This window comes from Anas platyrhynchos, chromosome 16 (assembly GCF_047663525.1).
Source record: "Anas platyrhynchos isolate ZD024472 breed Pekin duck chromosome 16, IASCAAS_PekinDuck_T2T, whole genome shotgun sequence".
Classification (NCBI taxonomy): Eukaryota; Metazoa; Chordata; class Aves; order Anseriformes; family Anatidae; genus Anas; species Anas platyrhynchos.
In genome coordinates this window covers 193,774-221,031 of record NC_092602.1, presented here as the reverse complement: position 1 = coordinate 221,031, position 27,258 = coordinate 193,774, and the positions used below count along the sequence as shown (strand labels likewise).

Below are 27,258 nucleotides of genomic sequence, written 5' to 3'. Positions count from 1 at the left end.
GGTAGTAACTCAGATTACATTAATGCCTCTTTTTCAAATGAGTGAACTCCTCTTGATAGAGCTTGCTTCCTCTTCATGTGGTCCTGTGTCACAACCAGCATCATTATCAATGTTCTGTAACTGAGACAGATGTCTCCTTGTCCTTGTTCCAGGGCCTGCTGGTCCCTTCTTTCTGCTGATCAATCTTGCCTGACATCATCAAGACCAGAAGAAAAATTGCTAAAAGGGCCCAAATGTTCCTAGGGCTTCTGACACATGAATATCCCATGATACAAAGGAGGGGGGAAGAAATGGTCTTCTCAGTGTAAAAAGTCTGCTTTTCCTTACTCTTTTCTGCCCTTTTCAAAAGTGGTTTGGAATAGTATCAAGTGTTCAGTAGCTGGATGGACTTAAATAAATTCTTACACTAACACAGTGTTCTGCAGAGGAGTGCTGTACTTGTGACCACAGTGTCTCAAGGTGTTCATGGTAAAGAAGTTATGTTGGGGAAGAATCGTTACTGTGCTCACAGCAGAGACCTTGGTCCTATCAGCATCCATATTTAACTATTGGCACAAATGAGAAGTTTGTGTTCTAATTGTTTAATTGTTCCTCCAGTTTCCAAATCTGCTTCTCTAGTGACTGTATTTTTAGGGATGTTTCATGATCTGAAGCCATTGATGAACACATATGCAAGCAGTAGCTGGAGCCCCTGTGGCTGAGACAACGAGTCCACAGCTTTATAATAGTTTTTTTTTCTCAGGTTATTCATATGGTTGTAACCTGTTATGTTTAGAGAAGGAATGGACTTTGGAAAATTCTTCTACTTTAGGAGTTACCTCCATCTCATGAAGGTTGAGCATCTCCTGTGATGATCTCCTATGATCCACAGCTTTTCTGGGCAGCCTATTTCAGTGTCCTAAGTTATAGTTGGTCTCTTTGAATTGGAACTGGTGAAGCTAGGAAAGTATTTGCTCCCTATATAAGCAATATGACATACTGTTGCTGATAAAGATATTGCTGGTTAATAACCTCCTATATAAAGATCTTTGCTGGGTTAGGTTCATAGAATCATAGAATGGTTTGGGTTGGAAGGAACTTTAAAGATCACCTAATTCCAACCCCCCTGCTGTGGGCAGGGACACCTCCCACTAGATCAGGTTGCTCAAAGCCCCATCCAGCCTGGCCTTGAACACTTCTAGGGATGGGGCATCCGCAACCTGTCCCAGTGCCTCACCACTGTCTGAGTAAAGAATTTCTTCCTTGTATCTAATCTAAATCTACCCTTTGTTAGTTTAAAGCCATTACTCCTTGTCCTAGCACTTTGCTCCTTGACACAAAGTCCCTCTCCAGCTTGCCTGTAGCCCCCTTTAGATACTGGCAGGCCACTGTAAGGTCTCCCCAGAACCTTTTCTTCTCCAGGCTGAACAACCCCAACTCTCTCAGCCTGTCCTCATAGGAGAGGTGCTCCAGCTCCTCAATCATCTTTGTGGCCTCCTTTAGACTCATTCTAATAGGTACAAGTCCTTCTTGTGCTGGGGGCCGCAGAGGTGAACACAGTTGCTCTTCCTGGGAAACTGAAGGATATGTTTTAGCAGCTGTACTATCCAAGTGCTGCTGAATCTTGAAATCTAGTTACTATTAACATATTCCCAATAAATACGCTGCATTCTTCAAAACAAAATATATAAATTGATACTGTATATACTGGAGATTAATGCTGATCACACTCTTAAGAAGACAGAATTCAGACCTAGATTAGAACTAGCTGGTCAGTTAGGAAAGGTTGAGAGAAGTAGTATATCTGTCAAGGGAAGCTTGTGGGGAAGGGAACTTCACTTTTTTATAGCATTCTTGCCAGAAAGAAAATAACAAGACGCTCATTATAATATAGAGAAGATGAACAATCGTTAGAAGAGAGAGGTCCTAAAGCAATCACTGGGTGTATAACGAGCTGTAAAAACTGAACAGCTGGAGAATACCCTGTAGCAATTTTTCTGCCTTCAGAGGCTGTGGTAGTTAGGCCTGCCTTGCTCTAAGGAATGGCTAATGAACTGTATGATAGAAGAATTTAATCTTTGTATCAGCACGGTAATGTGGCATATCCATGCCCAAATATAGTTCTCCACTTCTCAGTGCAGAATAGCATCTCTTGGTTTGAAAGAGAATCTAAAAATGAATTTACTTTTTTTCTTTGCAGTTTGTGCAAATCACCACATTCTCTGCATCAGAGAGGAGGGGATGGCTTTCTTTACATATCCAAAATTAAGCCACTGCTAGAAGAATATAGCAAGTTTTTTTTTAAAAAAAAGGCTCTTCAGAAATAAAATTACTTACGTTTTCTTATATTTGCAGTTATTTTTTTGACAAAAGTGCAGGCATATTCACTCTTTCTCCTGGTCAGCATCTTAGTTCTTAAGAGGATCTATCTTATCATATAATCATTTTGATTTGTCATATTATATAATATTAAGATATTATTATTAAATATTACATATATGATATGTATGTGTATCTATATAGATATTTATATATATGATAGATGTGATATGATATATTATTCATCTCTATATCTATATAGATAGATATAATATTATATTAATATCATATATATTAATCATATAAAAAGCATATAATCATTTTGAAAGCAATGAAGAATGGGCCATTAGATTGGAATTTTATGTAATTTTTTTTTTACTGTCCATTTAGAAAACTGACAGCAAAGTGTCCTTGCAGAATGAGGGATGACTGTTAACAGTGAACTAGGTGAATTATTGCAAGATGAATGAAATGGGTTAGAACAAAAAAAACCCATATGCTCTCCTTTGTTAAAGATGAGTGTATGCTGCCTATGTGAAGTGCTAGAAAGTATAGTTTTTAAATTATGCATTTTGTAGTACAATATTCTTAATAATGTCTTCTGATGTTGCCTTGTTGCTGTCTGTGCTTAGCTGGTAGGGAGTTGTATCTCTGTTAATACTCTAGGATCATATTTCTACTACTGAGGTAGGTAGTGGGTGAATAAACTTCAAGCTGTATAAAACTTGGCAGCTAATTCTGGCAAAAAAAGCAGTGCTCCCCTGCTGTCCTCCAGAGATTGAGATAGCTTTTCCAAGCCTACTTTATTGTTCTCCAGGTGGAAGTAACTGGCACTTCCTGGGGGATGGGAGAAACAGCTTTCTGAAGAGGGGCTCCTTCAGTGATTGTAGGCTGGGATTTATCATTTCCGCAGCTGCAAGCATAATAACAAGAGCCCTGATGGATAAGGTTTGAAAAGAAAGGGAAAATGATAAAACTGGTAATTGTATAGGATGCTAAGAAAAGGGAGATGGGAAGCTTACAATAGTGATTAGTGTACTGTGAAGAAGAAATGAGATGTAGCATTCTGCATTACAACTGTGCTATGGTTTATTCTTCTGAGCCATGTTTGGTCCTCTATGAGTCATTCTCAGAAAAGAGGTGGGGCTGTTGCTGCTCTTGAAAAGCTATCTGAATTTGCATGCACTGTTTCTGAAACAACTTTTACACAGGGCAGCAAACACTTGGTATATCCTCAAGTCTATCTTAATTTTTTCCCCTTCTCAGGGGATTATTAGAATGTGTCTAAGTGACCTAAAGAACATTTCTGCCCATATGTAAGTGGTGCACTGTTTGTTTAAGTTGTGTGAGTATTGCAACCTGAGCTTTCTTTTGAATGTGACATGATGTGAAAATAAAGCTTGTATTAATAAATCAAAACCAACCCCCAAAATGAAACTGGTGCAAGACTGGAGAAGATGGAAACTTGGAGTATTCAAGCAATATACTTCTAAAAATACAGTTTGAAATGGGCTGTATGAAGGAGAAAGCCCACATCAGTGGTCTTTTTTGAACAGGTCCACGGTGGAGGTCTTTTACCTAATTTAAATAGGACCCTTAATGTTTTCAGCTGAGTATATGCTGGGCGAGGGGTGGCGGGGGGCAGGGAGGGATGTGTGTTCTGATGGAATGGTCCAGTGCCCAGTCTTGAAGGGAGTGAATAAATAGGGGGTGTCTGCCTTTTGCTTTCCTTTGGAGTTACGGCACTGAATAGCACATTGAATTTGTATTGTGCATCTGAAATAAGACTTGTTTCTGGTGTAAGATGACAGTTTATGTATGCTTCCCCTCTATGAGTAAGCAGGCAGTATAAATGCCTTATTTCTTCTTATTTCTTTCTCCTTCTGTTGACAATCTTCAATACTCGTGGGTATTTTTGATCAAACATTCTGTTTACTTGAGAGAATATAAGCTGTAACTCTTGATACAAATTCTTGATACAAAGGTGTATTAGAGTTTGCAGTATTATGTCTGGAGAACAGTTTCAAGGATGTGTTACATCCTTGATATCAGATGTGTTACATGACATTTAAAGTCATGGTTCTGTGAAAAGATACTTGCAAGTATTTCCTGTGAACACTGAAGTAGAAAACAGGAAAAAATGATAGTAAACCTCTAATTCAGAATTAATCTCCACATAATTGATCTTTGTTTGCAAGGGGAAAGAAAGAAGCTTTGGTTTGTTTTGAGATGTGATGCTTTTAGTCTTACAGAGGATATACATGATACAAGCTAGTTGCCCTCATTATTATTTGATACAGAGGTGTAGTGAGAGGGAATTAAAGAAAGGGAGAATTTCTTACATGTGTTGCTCCTTAAGTGCCATGTTTAGAATAATGTCTTATCTGTAGCGTTTTGTGATGGAGCAGGCCTAAAAGGGCATTGAAGGGGAATGGCAAGGTGTTCTAGAATCTTAACATTCTTAGCCCAGCCCTGTTGTTCATGTCATGTGCAGCATAATCACTGGTGGCTGAATCCTGGTTATCCTTCGTGATGATTTTACAGATGGGACTATTTCTGGTATGTTCCAGTATTTCACAAATAACTTGAATTCCAGATGGGTTGCAGGCAGAGAAACTATGGTTGGTATTTCTCATATCAAGAGACGTTACCTTTCTTGATTAAGGCAAATTAGTACTGTGCCCTTCATAAAGGTTTAAAGTCAAAGTGATGTATTTGACAGATAGAATTAAAGTTCAAATAAAGCAGATCCAAAATTTAGCTACTTGGGCATGCACATTTCAAAGTTACAGCAAGATTTACATCTTTTAGCTGTAGTGTTGCATAAAGAAGGTATCTCCTGCATAAACAGTTGAATCAGTACAGTAATATGTTTGCACAATAGACTTCTGCCCTCCAGTAGTCTTGTAGCACATATCATAGAATCACGTGCTGAAAGTTTGTCATTAACTTTCATTGTATAGCAATTCTTGTAATATGAAGTGTTCAGCTGCCCCCTTCCCCAGCCAATTTGCCCAAACCAAGTTTCTGAAATTGTAATACAAAATTTCCAGCTGCTGCTTGGATTGAAGACATTTCCAGAATGAAATTGTTGGCATAGTCATAGCTGCGTTTGCTCACAATTAAATATTGAAACAATCTTTTAATTTTCAAAATATGACCTAATGCCATTTTTGGGCCCAACTCATCCCCTGGCCTAAGTAACCAGTGCAAAACATTTAATATGCGTTGCTTTTTTTTTTTTTTTTTTTTTTTTGCACCCATAATAATTAATCCATCCATAAAGACCACCTGTGTAAACTTAATACTGCTTCCAGGTAATGGGTGGTTTCTCATGACATTATCAAATATGTTGGTGTCTGTCCTGCCTGTACTTGAGCACTGGTAATGCTTGGAGCATGAGAATCTATCTTCAGTACCATGTGTGATATTCAGCCTCAGACATTACTGCATGACATTCAAATTTTCATGATACAGCTTGACTGAGTTGTCTCTGTTTTTTCTGTACAAGAAATGCTGTAGTGACTTACCCAAAGCTGTCCTGGTAGTCTTTGGAAGAAAGAACTAGAATTTTAGGGTTTCCTATCTGTTGTGTTGCATCTTCAGGCTGCCAGTGAGTGAATGGCACAGCTTTTGTAAACATTTACCAGTAGTTTTGAAGTAGTTTAGAAACTGGAACGTTAAATATTTTCAGTTGGAATTCAAAATCCTGAATAAGATGGAACTGGCTGATACCTCCTTATGATCTGGTATGAGTTACTTACCCACCTTTTGTAGAGAAGGTCTGTGAAGAAGTTACTTAGTAGTGTGATTCAGATACACTAGGAATACACTTTAGCCAGTTTCATGTTTGCATACAATTGTTCAACATGTAGCTTTTTAACCTGTAGTCAAAAAAGTTCTTACAGGAAGAAACTTCTGTAAATTTGTAACCCTTATTTCCTTTGTCTGTCAATTTTGCATACACAGATAGGTGTTGTAGAAAAATATTAAAGAGAAATTAGTATCTTTATCATAGTGAATGTTCACAAAGGGTTATCTTCAGTTCTGACTGTTCTTAACTTTGAAACCATGATCTTTTCTTTGCATTAAAATCCATTTTGATATAGATCTAGAAACTATCCAGTCATGCAGTCTCTTGCATCTCAATAGTCTGTATGATAAATCTGTGGGCAACTAAAAGAAAAAGGAAAACAAAAAAAAGCAGAAAACTAATCAGCTTTGAATACTGATGGTTATTCATGAACTGGCCAAAAGTTCATGAATTTTATTTTTGAAAAGTTTCTGAAGAAAAATGTAAGTTTTTATTTGTGTTTCTTCTTGTAACTGAACAGTATGAAAGGTGTTGTTCTCTTCTTGCAACAGTATTTCTCATTTTTCTGAAGATATGCTTCTCAGATCCATTTATGAAGAAAATATTTGTGTAGGTTTTCTGACAAATCTTAACTCCCAGCCCCCTTTGTGTGCAGGAGTTAGATTGGATATTGGAGATTAGAGGTACCATTGTTATAAATAAATTTGCAATTTTAATGCAAAGATCTGTCTCTTACTGTATATACCTTAGAGTGACAAATATGAAGAGAAATAAAACTGTCAATTTAGGAATAATTCAGACTTGTGCTGCTTTAGATTCAGGAATTTAAACTGATGTATTCACAGCTGAATTTTGAAGGTTAATGTGTTTATAATAGTCTTTGTCCCTGCATTTGTTGATACTTAAGAATTCAGCATGAGACTCCTTTCTTTCTGGACCAGTGGATACATTCGGAGACCAGCCTTCCCACTTCCTTTCCTGCTCCCCCACTTAAAAGTAATTCTCTGAGCATCAGAATGATGGGTCTGTGACTTCTGCTCTTTATCAAATACAAGTCTTTGGTGCAAGTGTATTTACAGAGAAGGGGTGTTTTCAGCAATGATTGAAGCATGCTGGGTCTGACCTCTTTCTGCATCTGGGGCCTGTCTCTGCTAGTAGGGCTGTGTGACAAGTCTTCTGCACCAGGATTGCAGTTAGGAGCTTTTGTAGTACAGTGATCATGACTGTTTTTCTTGTTTTCCTGATTTGAACTTTAAAGGCAAATCCATAAAACCGTTTGCTAGACTTAAGTAGTTGATTTCATATTTTGGGGGTGAAAGGATGATGTCTTTCCCAAAATATTATGTCATATGATGAATAAAATTGAAGATTTGTCTATTCCAGTGCACTTCATAACATTTAGCTAACAGTGTAATTGTTCAGGGAAGGTATTTTTAACAGTCAGTGGCTTGGAAAACTTTTGAAACAGTTGCTGCACCTAGCAATGTCCTGAAACAATTCTGTGTTTAATAACTTTTCATTGTCCTCTTCTCCTTGAATTCGTCTAATACTTTTTGAAACAACTTGTACTTCTGCTGCAATATGTATAGCAATGAATGCTATGTTGCATTATGTTAAAAAAAAAAAAAAAAAAAAAAAAAAAGTATTGCCTTGGTAATTTTTTAAATGTGCACTTAAAAAAAAAAAAAAAAAAAAAAAAGAGCAATTGCTGCTTTTTAATGTCACTTATGCCTCCTGGAGGAGAATGTTATTATTGAGGATTTACTTGACATTTTTCTGCACAGCACCTGTTGGTGGAAAGATAAAAGTGCCAGAAGGAAAGAGAAATGGGAGGGCAGAACCTGTGCAGAGTAAAAAATGCATATAGCACAGCATGAATCCTTCTCCTGAAGGCCTTTGCATACAAATGTTTTCCTAAAAAGCAGTGAAGCTGACTTCTCTCCAACAGCTGAAAGAGTTCCACCCAAATAAGTCCCAAAGAAGTATTTGGGTCAACTTCAACATGTGTATTGCAAATACCAGCAGTTTTCACTTTAAAGCAGCTAACACAGAATCAAAATCCCTAGACTGTGATGTGTTATTAGAAAACGTATTATAGTTGGTCTCACTGAATTGATGTAACTTCACCTGAGCTTAGCCACATCTTACTTGGTTTGTAACCAAGTATGTTAATCCCAACAGCCTACTTCTCAAGAGTGCTTAAGACAATGGCCATATCATATTATAGAAACTATTTTAACTATTATAGAAACATGCCTGTGATAGCTTTTTTTTTTTTAAAAAAAACTTACATATCTGACTCATATTTTTTTCTAGTGCAAACAGATAAAGGGCAAGTTCTGAGTCAGACAAGAATTTTGGAGTTCATCTCAGGAGAAGAGAGAAAAAAAAAGTAGATACCCAAATAGGTTAAGTGGATTCTAATGTCAAATCTATAGCCAGACCTGTGCTTAGCATTTCAATTGATTTAAACTGAAATATGCCTAACTGGTTAATGAAATAGGGAAGAAAGGTGCCATGCAGTAGAAGAATAAACTGTTCAGTTGACAGCCATTGAATGCACACCTGGACTACAAAGCCGTATCTATGCAGAAAGGGATGTTGCTGGCAGAAACTTTGTAATTCTATACCTTTGTGAGGAACAAGAGCAGCAGTGTCTCACCTGCAGACATACTCCATGGTGAAAAGCAGAGAGATGGAAAATGGCTGTATTAGCTATATTTACCTCTGTGCTGTTACTTCGGGAATAAAAAGGAGTCGAAGATACTCTGAAAAACAGAGCAAGTCCTTAGGTCTGATTATCAGGATAAGTTGTCTATTTTCTGGCTCTTTCTTGTTCTTGCTTGCTCCTTTTTACACCACGTGGTTCATCTGTTTGGTTGTAAACCAGTGAGTTAGAGAGGTGTCTGTGTTCAACATTCTGTTTGGGAAGCAGGAGAGATAGGGATGTTGCTCAGAGTTAAGTGTTCCCCAGCAAATATTGCTGCTTGTACCTCTAGAGCGTGGGAAGGAGATTGATAGCCCACAGGGAGGGGAAGACATCCTCTGAACTCATGAAACGTGAGGACCCCTGCAGAGAACAGTGCTAGGATACCAGTCTTCCTACAGCAATGCCCTGAACTAAATACTTGAAGTGATACTCCTGGGCAACCTGATCTATTGGGTGGTATCCCTGCCCATGCCAGGGAGTTGAAACTAGATGATTTTTAAGGCCTCTTCCAACCCAAGCTGTTCTGTGATTCTGTGATTCTGTGGTACTGGAGACTAATTCAGTACCCCTAGGTATTGGGAGAGACAGCTCATGGGGCTGAATGTTTAAGATTCCGATAGTTTTAGGAACATATCTCCAGACTGTGCTGCCATTCAGAAAACACGGGTCTGGGGTAAAGACACTCGGCTATACTTCATTCCTTAGCACACCCAAGGTGTGTGCAGTTAACAACCACATACCCCTTTGTGTTTTATTTCTTATGCTTTTCAGATATACATCCCTGAGTTCTCTAGTGATCATTCTGTCCTGCTCTTAGAGCCTGGGAATTTATAATCCAAGTAGAAGAGGCTACTGTAAATAAGTGGGAGGAAAGGAGAAATTTTTATACCAACAGACAGAAAGCAATGTGGGAAGCTAACTGGCATGCAATTATTTACTTTCGCAAGTCCTGAACCCTTATTATTAAAGCTATTCCTAATACATTTTGAGTAAATAGTATTCTGTCTGGACAATGATAAGAAACAAATGCCGTGCTCTAACCACTTTGCCATCTCTTTCCTGGAGGTAGTGCAGCCCCCACTGTGCACCACTGGGGCTCATACTGCTGCACATGGTGTTCGTTTCATCCTTTGGAGGAAGGGTTTGCATCCTTTATGTATCTGCAGCATAATCCCAATGAACTCCTTTGCTGTGCTGCAGATACAGGAGAACAACTGACATAGCAAGGAGTTATAGCTGGGGGTTGACTTGGATGCATTTAATTTTCAATATTGTAACAGTGTAGTTATTTGATGTATCAGCTAGATGTGTGAGAGCAAATTTCAGAAGTGAAATGGCCAAACTCAAAACACAAATATATCCTACCTTCTGTTGGACACTAGGCTTTGACAACAAACCAGGTTTTGACATCTACCCTGCTTTTGAGTGTTTTGAGTACACATGTGCCTTAGTAAAGAAGGCACTGCTTTAATTTGCCCATAACATTGTACAAAACCAAAAGTCAAACAAGCTCCAGTACAAAAAGCAAAGTGTAGAATGAAAGCATAACAGGAAAAGTAGCATGGACAGCCTCATCATAAGCAAGATTTTTGCATGTAGTAGAAACCACTGTCCTTTAATAACCAAGAGAAGTTTGGATCCAGTAAATCCTAATAGCTTTTGCATATTCTGTAATTGAAATGCCTGAGTGAATATGCTGATGTGAGACAAAGTGAAGTGGCTTGTTTGAGATCAAAGTTTACCCATCACCTGTTAACATAAAGATGAGTGCCTTTCTATGAGTCTGTGTGGATGGAAGGCTAGTTATAAGTATTTGTATACAAATGACTGTGAACCATCTTGGCCTGAAACAAAATTGAGAACTAAGGGAACACAAGAAATAGTGGGGTGTGGTCCACCCGTTATGTGTGCCACATGGCAGGAAAATAATTGCAAAGCATAGAAGCTCAAACTACAAGAGCAACCCCAAACACAGTGAGGGACATTTTATCAATCCCAATTTCCAATAAAAACAGTATTTAGCGTCTTCCTATACCTTTCCAATTGATTCCCAGAATAACGTCACCCAGGCTGCTTTAATATTTTCTGCAAAGTGTTATTTGAGTTTTCTTTTGTGATGAAGCCAGCCCTCCTGCTTCTCACTGCTGTGAGAGTAAGTGGGAGGCCAAGGGGAGGCATTGAATTTACTAGGGCTTGCACCACAGTGCTGAATGTCTGGGATTCTTGGAGTGTTCAACTTGAGAAGGTATTTAGGTGTTTGTAGCTGGCTGTTTGCATTATTGCGAGAGATGGGAGCTTGCAGCTATGTAAGCTAAATTCTGATACGTTATGGAAACTGTGTAACTATTGTAAATTTATTTTCAAAATTTCTCTACATTTGTCTTCCCCACCAAAAAATGGGGGGAGGGGAGGAGATAACTATTGGTATGTTACTTTTTAGTTAAGTCATTAACACAAAAGGTAATTTTTACATTTCTAAAGAAATTATTTTCTTTACACACACATTCCCCGTGGAAGGTATAGCATATTGGTTACTTAAGGGTTAAATCATCTTGCTTTGGAAGCAGCTGGGCAGTTTACACTCCTTGCTGGGCTGTACAAAAATACTTTTCCTTTGAAGTCCTGGGAGGAGCGGCTAAGGGTAAAACCTGGAATGGGGTTGCAGCTAGCAGTTTGTAGTGGGCTTAACTGTGCAACAGGCAGCTGTGCTTGCAAGTGTAGTATGAGATGGCAGAGGTCAGGGTTTCTTTCTTGCCTTTAAAGTCTCAGTGTGAAGGCTTTCTTTATGAAATTATTCAAAAGCTGTTCTTGGAAAATTGTTGGATTGGGACAGGTTGCAAGAATTTAGATTAAAAATATCCTTACCCATAAAGACAGGACAAATATAGGGTTCCTACTGAAAGTTCCTTGGCTGCCTCAGATTTGATCTGGTAGTGAAATACACACAAGTACACACTGCTGCTGTTTGTGGTAAGACAGATTCACTTCTGCTGAATGGTGAGAAAGAGGTCAAACTCCTTTGAATAATGTGCATGCTAGGAAGACCTTTCAGAGGTCTTTTTTTTTTTTTTTTTTTTTCTTTCTTTTTTTCCCTGGTTTGCCTGAACCTGCAAAATCTCAGACCTGATGCCGTTTCTGTGACATGATAGACTCTCAGGTTAGCATTAAACCACTGACATGGTGATGGGAGTTCTGGCACCTGCCCTGGATGGCTGAAATCAAGTTGGAGGACATCATGTTTCTGAGGAATGAAACTAGCTTTATAGTGCTGTAAAATAGGAAGCCTTCTTCTCTGTTGGATACAGCATGCTACTAGGAATGAAATGTTTAGTTTCATAGTTACATGCTAACTATGAATGAAATTGTCTGATGCCGCTTAAAAGCAATTATTTTCATAGATGAAACTTGATGCAAGCTCAGCTCCAGCATACGTGCTGTTTCCTGAGACTGCCAGCAGTGAAACTAGACAAAATGTAGTTGCTCTCTGCTTTTCTGGGGTAATGCTTGGCATTCTGGTAATTAGTTCTTGAAAACACTTGTATGCTTTTTTTGGGGGAAGGTTTGAATCTGAGAGATACCTTTTCTTTAACCATTATATGAAACTGTGGAGAAGAAAATTCCCTTTAGGCAATCACTGCCAAAAAAGGGACGATCAAAAGCAGTTTATCAACCAACTAATGAAGAGCTGACATTAAATGTCTGGCTTTATTTGACTGGTCTGTGCTGGGAAGCTTTCTGTCTGTTTTTGACTTCAGGAAAGAACTTTATTTTCCTTGGTTCTCAACCATCAGTCTGTCAAAATCTATCTTTCTTCAGGAACTGAAGGGAATTCATATACTGCTGTCTTTGGGTGGGGGAATGTGGAAAGTTGCTTTACATTTAATTTCTACCTGAATCTATGTAACTTTTCCCTGCCCTAATATAAGTAAGTTATTAAGATTTTATTTTATTTTATTTTATTTTATTTTATTTTATTTTATTTTATTTTATTTTATTTTATTTTATTTTATTTTATTATTTTATTTTATTTTATTTTTTTATTTTATTTTATTTTATTTTACAGCTGCTCCTTTTGTTAGAACCCTGGTTTGAAATAGGAGTTAGTTGCCTGGCTTCTTATGTGTTGACTGCATGGCTCTTTTTATATGGCTTTGCAAGAGCAAGAATTAAAGAAAACCTTCAATTCATTTGCCATGTTGTCAATTTGTAATAATTATCATGTTTCAGTTTGATGCCAGGGATGTTTCCCACTTCTGTGCTAAAAGAGAGGTAAGTTGATGGGCCTTCGTGTTTTTACTGAGTATCTTTAACCAAATGGAGTCTAGAAAAGCAAGAATGTGTAACTGGTATACAGTGACTTTCCTGTGCACAGCTGAAAGACTAATGCTAAATTGCCACACTCAACAAGTTCCTAACAGGAGGAAAATACAGTCAGTTCAAATGTTGTCACAGTGGCATATGTGTGTTTACTGTGTGTTTTTATGTGTCTACCTCTCAGGGGTCACAGGGGCATGCATGCTGTCTCAGTGTGTTAACAAAGTCGCTCTTGGTCAGGAATGGGTGCTACTGCTTTGCCCAAAACTGTGCAGGCAAAGCAGATATTATCAGTGCTGGCCCTGGGGCATAAAATAGAAAGATCAAAGCATATGGCAGCAGCACACAGAGGCTCTTCAAAGCCTGAGTAAGGCAGGATTGATAGAGAGAATGAGAAAGCTCTTGCTGATGTAATCACAGCCTGTGAGACAAGTTTTTTTTTTTTTTTTTTTTTTTTTTTTTAATTTAAACAAAGACACAAAGACAGTCCTTGTTTGTTTAGAGAGGTGAAGCGTGTGCCATGGAGGTAGGGCAGGGATACCTGAATGTTTAGAAGATTTCCATGGATAGCATGGAGCCCAGGCATTTTGAAATATCTGCAAAGATGCAGTTTTACTTACTTTTTGTAGTTTTACTTTACTGTGTACAGTTTCCGCATGTGGTATTCCTTTGCTTGTGGTGTCCATGTGGGATCAAGCAGGAAAATGGCAATGGAAGGAATGCTTGTTTTCAGACTGCCTTCCTTATTAAAATTAAAACTGTTTCATTTTCTCTTGAGAATTCCAGTTAAAAATTTCTTGGATTTGTTTGTAAAGGAGTACAGGCAAGCTGGAGTCATAGGGAAAGTGATAAACCTTGTTCATTGACAAGAAGCATGGGTCGTCCTGGCACAAACTATGAATAAGACACAGTTTTTCCCCTTTCGTGTGTGTGAAAAGAAGGAAGTAAAATAGAGGTGTGACTTTACTGTAACAGATGTGGAGGGATGGAAGGAGTTTTCAATCTTTTCCGTTGCAAACTTCAGTTCTCTTTATATGCTGCAGCTGCAGAAGTGCCACAGAGCTGTTTCTGAACCTCTATTCTGATTATAAAGGTGAGTGATAGGGAACAGCTTTTCAAAGGGAATTGTGAAACTGTGAGCTACAGCATGGTAGTACAGCTTTTCCACCCAAAGGTATATGTGTAAATGATGAGAACTAGTATAGGCCAGTATGCAAAACCTGTATGACCATATGGGCATGATACGAAGTCTGAATGAGTAAGTATTGCCAGAGAGGCAACGTATATTAGTTGATGTAGTTGCATTGATTACACATATTTGAAACTCAGGCAGAACGAGATCATCTGCTTGGATCATAAGTAAAGTCTCCATACATACGTCTGCTCTTAGTGTAGACGTAGGGTATGTGTGTGTGACAGCCTGAACCAGTCCTCACTGGAGGGAGAGCTTCTCCAGTTAGTCTCTGTAGAGCTGTTAAAATTCTGAAACTGAAAACTAACTTCACCATTCTTGATTATTTTGTTTACTTACTGTTTGAAAGAAAGATCTAATGGGTTTAACTCAGTCCCAAAATGTATTGCAGGATGACAAAAACCACAGTGGGTATTTCTAGTGGATAAAATCTCCAGCTTTCCTTCTCCCATGGCCATATGAAACTATTTACAGTGCAGTTCAGATTAGTACCCAAAATTGTGGCACTGTGAAGTCTGAAAATCTATCATGGTGGAAAGGAGGACTGTTGACCTTCATACTTCTTTTCAGGGTTGAAGCTACATTTATAGTCTGCTAACTCGGTTCATTACCTTAATAAGAGCTCCTGGCTCAAGAAAGGATGCATCCTCTTTATTGTGGAGTATCTGAGATGATAGTGGCATTCCTATGTTGTGTCATGTGGAAGTCTCTCAGTTTTTCTGATTAGTATCAAAATGTCTATCCCCCATCTTCTTGGACCTCTCTTCTGCAGTGCTTTTCAACAGATTTGATACTTGACACAAGTAAAAGAGCGTCAGTGCAATTGAAATACACTGATTTTGGTTTCTAGTTACCAAACCTTCAGGCACCAGTAAATTTGCACATCTTACAGTGCTCTGAGATGGGCTCTGACATGCACTTTTGTTAATGCTGCAGGCACTTTACCCTCACGAAATGGAGAGGCTAGAGAGAAATTGTGGGATGGGAATCCTAGCAGTTACCATGGCTTTCTGGGAACTTTTGCATTGGGTTTAAAATAATTCCTTTCTGAGAATCCTAACCAGATTTGTGGGGGACAGGTCGTTCCAGTCTATTTTAATAGAAAACAATTGGTAAAGCAGAGGTTTTCTCTATCCAAAGAAGAAGATGCATTGGAGAGTTCTACCATCAATATGGCATCCCCATGCCTCTGCTGCTAGTGAGCAATAGAATGAAAAAAGAGTTTTTAGCTTATTTCCTGAGTGCTCTACTGAGTTTGGGCTGCCACTTCTGTCAGCAGTGTCCATGGTCTTCTGATTCATCCAACCAAGTGAATTAGCACAACTGCCACACCAAGTTAACCTAAAAATTAATCTGCTCCAATGACTTTCTCTGGCAGAATCTAGTAGCGGATACTTAGGAAGGAATATAAGATTAGAGCAAGCACATGGTGAGAATTCTGCAGTACATGCTTCCAGGCTCCACCGGCTTGTGCCTTAGAATTTCCTATTAGCATCAACTAATACATAAGAGCTCTTGATGTCTTTTTCTTCCACATTTTTTTCCATCCTGTTACTTTGTAGATTGCTTGTCTGAATTTGAGAGAGCAAGGGGAAGATCTACTTTGGCCTTGTGAGGGCATACTATGACACTGTACTTATTTTTGGAGAGCAAAGGAGTTAGAGTTGGTGTGTCACAGTGCAGGAGGTCTAGAAAAACATTTTAGTTGGCACCTAGTTAAATTTCTCACTAACGTGAATGGGAGGAAGAAGAGTAAATCTCCAGAATTTTGTCTCATTCTCTACTGTTCAGCATAAGTTTCATAGATCTTTTTTGAGCTGCAGGGAAAAAAGTGTTGCCAGGAAGTAATTGTTCTTTCTGTCTTTCAAACTCTGTGCAGCAGCTGCATGGTCTTTAGCTGCTCTTAATGTTTAGAGCTCTTTGTACAAAGGAGTGTTAGTCTGATGTAATGTCTTGCTCTGCAATACATTCCCTGTGAAGCCATCTTTTGTCTGGATGGCCCTATTGTAACCATTCCTATACTTGTGAATGAACAGGAAGTTGATGATGATAGTGAGCAGATGAGTTTGATCTTGAACAGGTTTTACTCAGACTTCAGCTTAAGAGAGCTTTATAGGAAATGAGCTGTACCACTGTTAACTGCAGCCTGATTTGTTCATTTAAATTTTCTTTGTTTAAAGAAACTGGAAAATATTAGTAATCTAGGAAAAAGCGTGCTATTTTTTTTAATTGAGCAATGACATTGCAGATACAAATCCATGAATTTTGTCAATCACCTGTTTTTATTTTTGGAGTAGTGAGTTCAGTTACGTATGATCAGAGGTGACTACAAAATAGGACCATGCACATCCAAGAAATAGTAGGGAAGATTACTTACAGCAGCCCAAGTAGCAGTGGTCAGTATGAGGGAAGAGGGAGATCTTCCCCACAGCTCTTCCTCTGCCCACGTGTTTTAAAGCATATTACTTTAGGCTGATAATGAAAACACGTCCTTAAAGCCTGACATGAACAGCATTAAATGTTGTGGAGGTCTTGGCCTTTCTCTTTTGGATTGACAGAGGATAGAAAGAGGACTTCATTAGCTGAAGTACTAGCATACGTGTATTTACAGTGCACAGTATTAAGTTCCAGCATAGCAAGCTAGTCTAAAAAGTTATTTACTGGAATATGGTGTGATCTTGCAATGAAAACTTTCATTAGTCTGGGTGAATGTGTTAAATGGTGAGTTGAATGCTGATACCAGGCTGACAGCAATGAAGAATAGTGGGGGTAAGGGGCTGACTCCTTAACATTGAAAAAACTTTACTAACTTATTTCAGGTTCCTGGGCCTGCAATTGCTTCCCGTTGTGGCAGTAAGAGAAAGATTTAAAGTCAGTAATATGTTAGTTTAGTACTATAGTAGCTATGATGTTTTGAGGTGTTCTGAAAAAAAAAAAAAAGAAAAAAAAGTTAATGCTATCTTGTGGCATTAGGTACTAGCAAGAAGCCAAAATATGGTATAGTATGTTAGAACCAATAATCTCTCTGAAGACTGATGACAAGTAGTTTTGCCTGCTTTTAGGTAACTGACAGAGGCCATATATGGTATGACAGTCACCAAAGCATCCTAACCCCAGCTCTTCTCACACAGGTGTTTTTTCCTTGTGACCTTTTTTTCGTACTCACAATGTCTATTAGCTTTCTATAGACATATAACCAATCTATATTTAAAATCCCTGATTAAATGAAGGGACTTTTATTTGTGTTTTTAATATTATAGACAAAGTTAGCAGTTCCCTAGCTGAGGAATACAGAGATTTGTGTGTGTGTGTGTTTGTTATTTTCACAGTGCCTAGCCTTTTCTGTTTATGTTGTTATCAGGCACAGATCCCATAGACCTTGCTTTTATTTTTTAATATCTCACAATTTTACAGACCATGCTCTGTGTATATCTCTGGCAGAATGCGCCAGGTAAGGACCTTGGTCAAAGGGATTCTCATTTGCAAGTCACAGCTGTATATACAGTGGGTTCAGTATCAGTGCTCATCTTGGGAAGGATCTTGGTTAATTGTAATACATACCCAGGGACATTCACCAAGAGGAGCAAGGAGGGATTCTAAAAGACTTCTCAAAGTTGTGGCTAAGATTCTTTTCCATCTTAAGGATAAAGTTTATTTTGAAAATATGACCTCAATAGAAGCAGCACTGAAAATTTTCATAGAATCATAGAATCATAGAATATCCTGAGTTGGAAGGGACCCTTAAGGATCATCAAGTCCAACTCTTGACACCGCACAGGTCTACCCAAGTTCAGACCATGTGACTAAGTGCACAGTCCAATCTTATGAGAATGTTGGAGTTACTAGGAAAGGAGCAGAGAGCAAAACAGCAATCCTCAAGGATACCACTGGCCTCCAAGCACCGGAATATTGCTTGCAGTCCAAGTTAGTGCATCTTAAAATTGGAAAGGCAGACAAGACAAAGGAACAGGAAGATCACATGGTGTGGGGCAACCTCATGATTCAGTGGAGTGGCACCCACCAAAAAAGACTGACTTAGAACAGCTTGGAAAAGAGACTGTTGGTAACAGACTTTGACTAAAGTCTGGTGAGTAAGGAACAGTTAATTATTGGCTATTCCTTACAGTTTAGGGACTTGGAGAGCCCAATGAGTGACATTCTTGAAGCAGCATTAGAGTTAGAAAAAGGATGTATATTTTTAACATGGTAAGCTGTGTTATCTTGTTGTAGAATGGTGTAAAAGCCAAAAGCATGAGCATCATGTAAAAGGGATTAGGCAAAGTTATGGAACATAGATGTGTTACTTACTATTAAACACAGTATTCTTGGTGAAGTCTGGAAGTTTTTTAGTTGTTGGTAACATCAGTTAAGTGGCTGTATCAAAAGAAGAATCATTCTGCATCTGTTCTGCTTCTGTTCTCTATACTTAGGCAGTTGGCCGCTGTTGGAGATACGATACTGTGCTGGTTGGATTTTTGGTCACACCCTTTATGGCTGCTTTTATGACTTGCCCAACACTGCATAGGAACTCTGTGGCAGAGGAAGCAATTCACTCTCTTGGGAAGCATTCAGCTGCTTTAACCACAACGTTGTATTTTCTTTTCTCATAGAATCTTACCTCATTCACTGCATGCTGTCCAATTTTTATAATATGTGAGTGAAACATCCTACAGACAGCAGTCATTTGTCCCACACCACTGCATTCTTGGAGTACAGTTTACACTACTGATTTGCCAATCAGCGAGGCATACCTCAGTGTTGAGGAGTGCCAGCTGTTGTAGATACATAGCACTAAAACCAAGCCAGTAAGCTCTGCTGCTGGACTTACTAGAGTGGGCTGTATGCCAGTGGTATGGGAGGTTTTTTGTTTGTTTGTTTGTTTGTTTGTTTGTTTAAAAAAAGGTCTGTGTGGAAGAGAGGAAGTGATGGAGTAGTCTCAAAGAGAGACTAGCTCCCACATTAGTGGCCATCTGGAGAAGGAATCCAGCAAGAGATGGGAAAAGAAGGAGGAAAAACTTTCTTCATATCCCAAAGTTCAGCACAAAAACCTAAACTAAGGCTGAATGGGTTACCTTAAATTTTGCACTTGAAGTACAAGACACTGGATACTCCAGCCTGAGCATTCCTATACAATTTAGATAAAAGTGAATATTTAGAACAGCCATGTCAGAGAAAATTATGTGGACCAAAAAATTTCTCAGGTAAATTTTGAAGTTTAGAAAGTTCTGGAATGTTGGTATTTCCTCCCATACTTAGGGGTGTCATAATATGATAAGCATGTACTTTAATATTGTGTTAGAGAAGAAGCTGAGGAAAGCTATTCTATTTTATAAGTTGCAGTTCTGTATTTAAAGTGCAGTTGAATTTTGCTCTTAGATGAGGGAATTAACCTCTTTGTAATGAGAACAAAATGTATCAAACCTCCAGAATTTCGGAGACTTTAATTAATGTTGGTTTAAGTAACATAAAATGGATTCTTCAGAAATGAAGTGCTAAGTTTCTACAAGTGCCTTTGAAAGATTGAAAAGAAAGAATGTTTGCTAGTTTCTTGAGTGCAGAATAGAATTCTTGTTCAAGATGTCAAAGCATAGACTGTGAGCTATAGTGTGAAACCATACATCAGCCTTGTATGCTGATGAAATGTTTTGAATAGTGCACTGAACTGAGTTGTGGAGACCTGCAGTTTGCGTCTAACTTGGTTATTTGCTGTGAGAAATAGATCAAATTGAGGTTGAAAGAAGGAAGAAACATTTCACAGTATGTGAAATGGGGATATTTGCAGTGACTATTTCAACAGGATGCTATGTTGTAATATAGAACAACTTTTTATTTCAAAGTTCTTCTTTTTGCACCCTACTACTGAACATTCTTCCTTGATGACTCCATGTAGAGCTAATCTCATTCAAAATGGTTGCCAGTTGCCACTTGGAACAATAGGACTAAAGCCATAGGCTGCCATCAGGTGGCTGTTTTTAAGAAGGTCATTTTTTTCCTAGTGGATTTGAGTGTTTCTTCCCATCTGATAGCATAGAAGGTCTCAATGTTCACTAAATTCTTGTGAAAACAGTGCTGTTACTCATTACTTTATCTGAAATGAAGAAGTCAGTATACCAGGTATTTTCTTTAATGGGAAAAAATTACATTAACCTGTAATCTGTTTTCAGGAACAACTCTTTGCACCAGATTTATATGCCTTAATACTGGGCACAACTCGTGTTTATTTTTGTTTTGTTTTGGTTGGTTGTTTTTTTAAGTACTCTGTTCCCTTCTGGTTGTGTGTATGCTTTCCCTATACTGTGAATGAGAATGTTAAGCAAAGGGAGAGAGGAATGGTTTCTATACAGTCTTAAAGGGAAATGACTTAGCTATAGCAGAAATCCAGTTGCCTCCATCCTCTGTTAGGATTAAATCCAGTGAGTAGTTCTCACTGTCTGTTCCTTCCACCATGAAGTAATGCAGCCATGTAATACAAGGGTGTGTGTGTGTTCCTGGGAGCACCAGAGCTCAGGAGCTATCAAGTGAGCAGTGAAGACATAACACGGATGCATAATAGAAGATGGCCAGTGTGTTCCCAAGAGCCACATTGCTTACACTTAGAGGCTCAGAAGTGGAGAGGCCTTGACAGAATCCTGCAAGTGTAGGGCTGGAGGGGATGTCAGAGCAGTCTGGAAATGCATCAAATTCCTGCTGTTAGATAAGCCAAAATATGACGAGAAAGTCATCTTGTCTTCCAATACAGGTGGTTCTGTCCCTTTGCATACAGCCTATTCCAGAGCCTCTTCCCAGGTAATTGCAGAAGAGACTTTTACTTCATCTCTATTTCCATTTTAAATAGGTCAGAGAAATTGTGCTGATATTGGTGACATTGGATGTGACATAATAACTGTGTTTAAAACTAGATGCAATGCTTGGAATCGTCCAGTAGGTTTGAGTGCAAAGCAGGGACAGAGCATGAAGGATGCTGCAGAGATAAGTTCTTGACAACTAGATGCTGAACAAAGAAGAGACATTCTAGAAACAAATAGGAGGCTATACCTGTTTTGAGACAGGAGAGGAGAGAAAAGGAAAATCTGGAGCACAACCAAATATGAGAGCAGATATATAAGAAGGTATGTGACAGCTATAGTTTGAAAAGAAACTTAAGTAAAGTTTACCTGACCTATATGCTCTTGCTGTTTATGTATTGTTCCAGGATGGCTTAAAACCCATGAAACATAAACGCAAATCTGACTTAAAGGTAAACTTTAAAAAATTATTTAAGAATGAACTCTATCTGCAGATTGGAAAAAACATCACAGATATATTCTTGAGTGTTTTGGTTACTGCAATGTAAGCTGAAGTTAAGTATAGAGAGAGGGAGAGTACTTTCTAATTTAGGATAAAACACCATACACAAATATGATAATTATCCTCAAATTACATACTTACTCATTCATCTAGAAAATTTAAAGATTAAACTTTAGAGAAATGCTTGCAAAAGTAAGGAGGGGAGGTGTCCAAAGTGGTGTAGTTCTGTAGCCGCATAATGAAGGAAAATATGTGGTTAATACCCATAGAATCTGATTTAAGTATTTTTCTTCCTCATATGTCATAAGACAGGTTTATGAATGGATTTTCAGTAGACTAGGTCTAAACAGGGACATAGGGAGTTATTTATGGTGGAGGAGCGAGGAAAGACTGGACAGAGTATGCAGTGCAAATAGCTTTATATCAAGAGAAAGGAATAAAGATCTCTTAGAAATAATGCAATGTAGGGGGAGCAACTGAGAGACAATGTAGAAGAAGAAATTGGATGTTGGAAAATCTAGTCTGGGGGATGAGACAAACAGATGCAAGAATCTGACCTCAGCTGGGCCTGTGGTTCAGGAATGTAATACTGGTTTTGGGAATGGAGAAATTGTTTCTTTCACTACTGAACTGAGAACACATCTCTGAAGGACAATCTCAAAGAGATTTTTTTTTTCTTTTTTTTTTCTTTTCCTGACAGTAAGCCATTCTAGGAGTTCTCACAGAAAGAAACAGAGCTGGTATGCACTGTTTCAGCTATCAAGGAAGTTCTTCTCTGGGGTACTCAGTATGTTGAAGCCATAGTAGCAGACATCAGTTAAGCACCACAACACCACACATTTGGTCATCCTGTTGTGTGGTCTAGGTGGAGCCTGGTTCCACTGTGTGCACACAAACTTCTCCTTACTATCTGCTCTCCTGTTAAAGATATAAAACTCTGAATAAATATCCAGTATGTAAGGTTTTCAACATCTCCGTAGTTTTCAGTCTCTTAAAACCCTCCAGTGCTGATACGAACTCCTGTGTACTAAATTTGTCTGCTAACAACAGGCTTTTTTCATCAGCATTTGCACATCACTTTGAAATACAGAAATTCAGTATTCTGTGTTAGATTGTCTAATGTGCCTTGTGGTTTTGAAGGTCATTGGCATTTTAGTAATATTCAAAAATGCAGAGCATCTGAGACACAGGCTGAAGAAATGTATTTTACCTTTAAGATTGTATGGTGTATAGAATCTTGATTGAGCCTTTATATAAGTATTCTTTCTTCACAGATAGGGTTGTCAAGCACTGGAACGTGCTGCCCAGGGAAGTGGTAGAGTCCACATCCCTGACAGTATTTGAGAGATGTGTGGATGTGGCACTAATGGACATGGTATATGGGTGATCTGGAAGGTCTTTTCCAATTTAAAGGATTCTATGATTCTGTGATTCAAAGACTAATTCACATGTTGACCAAAGAAATATAGTGCATCTTTAGGAAATTAACTGTCATGTTTTGGCCTTGAAAACACTTTTCGTGTTGACTAACAGAAGTGCAGGTGTAATACTTTATCACTGATGCAACTTTTGCTTCCTTGGTGGTGCTTCCAGACTGACTTTTGGTCAAGGTGGTAATCAAGAACTTTCTAAATGTTAAAACTTTCCTTCCCATCAAGCTTTGTATTGCAACCTAGAGTATTTGTTCAGACCATGTATAACTGTGTCATTTGAATTTTCACTCGAATTATTGTTTTCTGCTGACATCAACTGAAACTTCATGCCGTTCTCTGTCCAAAATGCATATAATAGTAGTGTGTCTGTACATTCTTAGCAAGCGCCAGCTGCTTTCTGTCTTTGTGTGTTTTGGGGAGGATTCTAGGCATGAATTGGGAGGTAAATGCAATGAAATTATTTCTCTCCTACCATTAGCTGATAATTCAACAAGTGTATTTTAAAGTTATGCAGGCTAATTAAGTCACTTGCCTAGGGAGGTTGACAGTCGTTTTTCTAAAACAGAATAGCCCCTAGCTTTTGGGAATTACAAAACTCAGAATTGTAATTTGGATTTTTTTTTTTTCATAATAGCACAATTTTGATTGTTCTTTATTATTTTACTTAAGCTGTTAGATTTCATTGCTTGCATTTGCAGATGTTTTTCCTACATTTGAGGACTAGGAGATTAATTTTTAATTTTTATGTAAGATCCTTATGTATTCATTTAACACAAAGAATCAAAGTTCAGAGAATTATCAGAACAAGAATCTGTGGTTGTAAGCTGGATTCTAGGTTTTTGTTTGCTTGTTTGTTTTTTAATGTAAATGGTGCAGGTAGCTAGAAGTCTGTATTATTAATTATTATCTCCTTCTTTCTCCAAGAGAAGTGATACATGCTTTGCTGGGTTATATTTGACGGCAGTTTTTATTGTGGAACTATTTCCCAAGCTGCAACTTTGACAATACATATTTATTTTCTTTGAGAAGTAATGAAACTACACCTGGCTGCACATCGTCTGCTGTACCTTCTCTGTCTGTTTCTCTTTAGTCAGTGAGCCAGTTTTAATTTTGAACTGAGCAGAAAGTTCATCCTTGGTGTTGCCTGCTGCCTACTTCTGCCTACTGCTGCAGTGATTCAACAGGATATATCTGGATGAGTCTAAACAGTAATTCAAGTATCTGAAATGCAAAACTGGGTGGAGAGAAGGATTAAAATATCATAGCCCTTTCTCCCTTGCACTTTCCCTCCTGCAAATTACAAAGCTACCCATTTTATGTTGCTGGCTAGAGCAGCTCCAGCACTATCCTCTGTCTCTGAGCTTCGTTCCAGCCTCAGGGGAAGCTGCACCTCCATGGCTCTCTCACAGCTGCTGGACTTTGATGGGGACATGCCTGTGCTCTTTCCACTGGCCTCCCTTGGCAACCAGCCCTTTGAAGATGACCTCTTGCTGTTTGCCTGTTGTCTCTCTTGTGTTGGATTATAGATGAGAGGTTGGCATGAGAGGAGGGGGATGGGATATCGTGTGTTTTAAGCCTCATTTCTTTCTGCATTCTCAGCTTTTTTTTCTCTGTGGCTGTTACCTCTGTATATGGCTAAAATGTTGTCATACACATGGAAAATGGTTTCTGGTAGAAACATACAGTTTCTGCTTGGCATTTGTGTATAGAAAAATTGAAGTTTGATTAGTTTTGTGGTGAGGCCAGTGTATTCTTCCTGTAAGAATCTACTCCCATAAGCTCCATACTCCACACACCCCCATTTTAAGGACAACTTTGTTCTTAGTTATGAGGCAGCCTTTCTCTATCTACGTGTTCTGTGTTCCTCTTACCTTCCTTTGGCCCCAGTGGACGCATCCTCTCAGAGACAACACAAATATATCATCTTGTTAATGAATGTTATGGTGTGAAATGGAAAGGGAGGCTCTAGAACCCTGTGGCTGTGTTGCATTTTGCACAGATGTTGACTACTTTTGGAAGTCAAAACATCAAGGCTTTTCTAAATATTGACAAAATCCTTCATGGAAGTCTTTTAGTGAAAGAAAATCGTAGGGGAAGAAGTAACGTATTACAGATCAAACAAAGCACAGGAATAAGCATCCAATTTTCTCTACAGTGAAAGGTTAACATGTGAGTTGTTCTAGTACACTGCATTGTAACTAACATTGTTTAACAAATGTGGCCATCTCCTTTCTCATGTTTTTTCTCAATGATCAAATCACTTTAATCTGGCTGCATCAGCACTTGATCTGTCTGAGGTTTCTGGGCATGGAGGACAGAATGGCAGGTGACATCTGCCATTGAATGTTGATGAATAAAGTCAGAAGTTACACATGTTGCAAGGTATTTTACAGCAAATATGATGAATAGCTTGCATGTGCCTATGAAATCAATTGGAATGCCTCAGTGCACCCAAAATCAGAAGAACAGGATGTGAGAGGGGTATCTGTGATCTCTGCATGTTACTAGTTCATCCTTATCTGGAATATTTCTTTTTAACTGGATATGGAGAGTATTGTAATCTTGTCAGAAAACAAAGAGCAAACCCAGCCTCTTTCCTTTCACCTCAGCTAGAAATAGTAATATATATATGTATAGTAATAGATTATTATAGTAAGATATTATAAAATATTATAAGGTAAGATATATAAGATAAGATAATAAGATAAAGTAATAGATAAGTCTGTGTTCCCTCAGCCACTTCTCAAGGAAGTCCAGACACTGATGTGTCTTTCCAGTACCTACCATCTTCATGTAATTTGTTTATTCTTATGAAACCTGGGCAAAAGTAGGCCATGAAGATTATAGCTCTGTGTTTTGTGTTCTAGGAACTGATAATGTACATGATGCAGTCTAATCCATCTTGGCAATTGTTTTAAAAAATCCCTTCAGTTTTCCACTGAAACAAAAACATTATTCCTTGGATTTCACTTTACAGTCTTCCTGCAGTCACTAGGAGAACTTTTTCTTCCCTCCTTGTGTGTCAGCAAGCTTACTGTGCCTGCATCTGTTGCATCAAGACTGATAATTATGTTCGCCTTTTTGTTAAGGCAGATGCACCTGGACTTTGTGTAGCAGGTAGTATCAGCTGGTGTATCAGTGTGAAGTGTGTAGTAAGGGACATGGTGATGCTTGCGAAGTCTTCCAAGTGTTTTGACTGGAGGATGGATTGATAGGCTGAAGGATTTTGTTTCTGGGCAAGGAGTTAGAATATACAGATAAATAACTAATTAATGTTGGAATTTAACAATCTGTTTGTTTGTTTGTTTGTTTGTTTTTCTGAAGCAAGATGAAACTAACCAGCAGGCTTGCTATAGAAAAGACAGGATTGTCTGAACAACCATCTCTAGCTCTAGTTTCTCTGGTCACACAAACAGACTGGAAATGTAGAGAGTAGGAAAGGGTATATTGTGCAAACTGAAATATTTATTAGGGTGCTCTGCAGACTAAGCGAGCTCCTACATTCTGTTTTAGAGGCAGGTTATGGCTATGTCCTGGCTTTTTAAACATTGCTATGATCAAAATGGAGTTCATGTTGTAACCTATGTTCTAGTGCATTTTCAAGTGTAAATTAGGTATTCCTCAGGACTAGTCTATTCACTGCTAAAATGCAGACTTTGAAACAGGACAGTTAAACCGCTGCTGTAAATATAATGAAATATTAGCCACTAGTGAAACAGCACATGATTTTGTTCCAGTTAACCTTTCCAGCCTATGGATGAGTTGAAATCCTCTCATGAATCAAAACCTTAGCTTCCAAATGACTTCTTAGCCTCTTTAGATCAAGTCATCTTATATATATATATATACACCACAAGAACACATTGACCCACCTTATTTCACATGCAATTCTTGGTGCTGAATTCAGTGTTTACTACTGCTGGCACATATCAGCAGAAATAGCAGCAATCATGGAAGATAGTAATGATGGATAATGCAAGATTTCACTGCCAAACCGCGCAGATCACAAATGAATGCAATAAGAAAATATAAAAGATATTTCCTCTTAGGTTTGACTCCCACCAAAGTCCCCATTTCATTTTTCTATGTTCCCCAGAAGTCTTGTCGGCAAAAACTACCAATTTAAATTTCACACAAACGATTTTCCTTCATATGCTAGTATAACTTCTCTATATTAAGTGAGCTGATTTTGTCTAGGCACGTACCAGTT

At 38.3% G+C, this 27,258-nt stretch overlaps 1 protein-coding gene across 3 annotated transcripts in view; it reads left to right on the top strand.

Annotated features, from left to right (window-relative positions):
• ZNRF3 (zinc and ring finger 3) overlaps positions 1 to 27,258 on the top strand; it is a 95,145-nt gene that overhangs the window by 14,327 nt on the left and 53,560 nt on the right. The window contains exon 1 of one of the 3 annotated variants that reach the window (XM_072024456.1): positions 4,776 to 4,857. The exons of the other annotated variants lie outside the window; for them this stretch is intronic. Within the exon in view, the coding sequence (XP_071880557.1) occupies positions 4,831 to 4,857 (27 nt within the window). The 5' untranslated portion in view covers positions 4,776 to 4,830. Of the gene's footprint in view, positions 1 to 4,775; positions 4,858 to 27,258 lie in introns of those variants that run through there. 3 annotated transcript variants of the gene reach the window in all.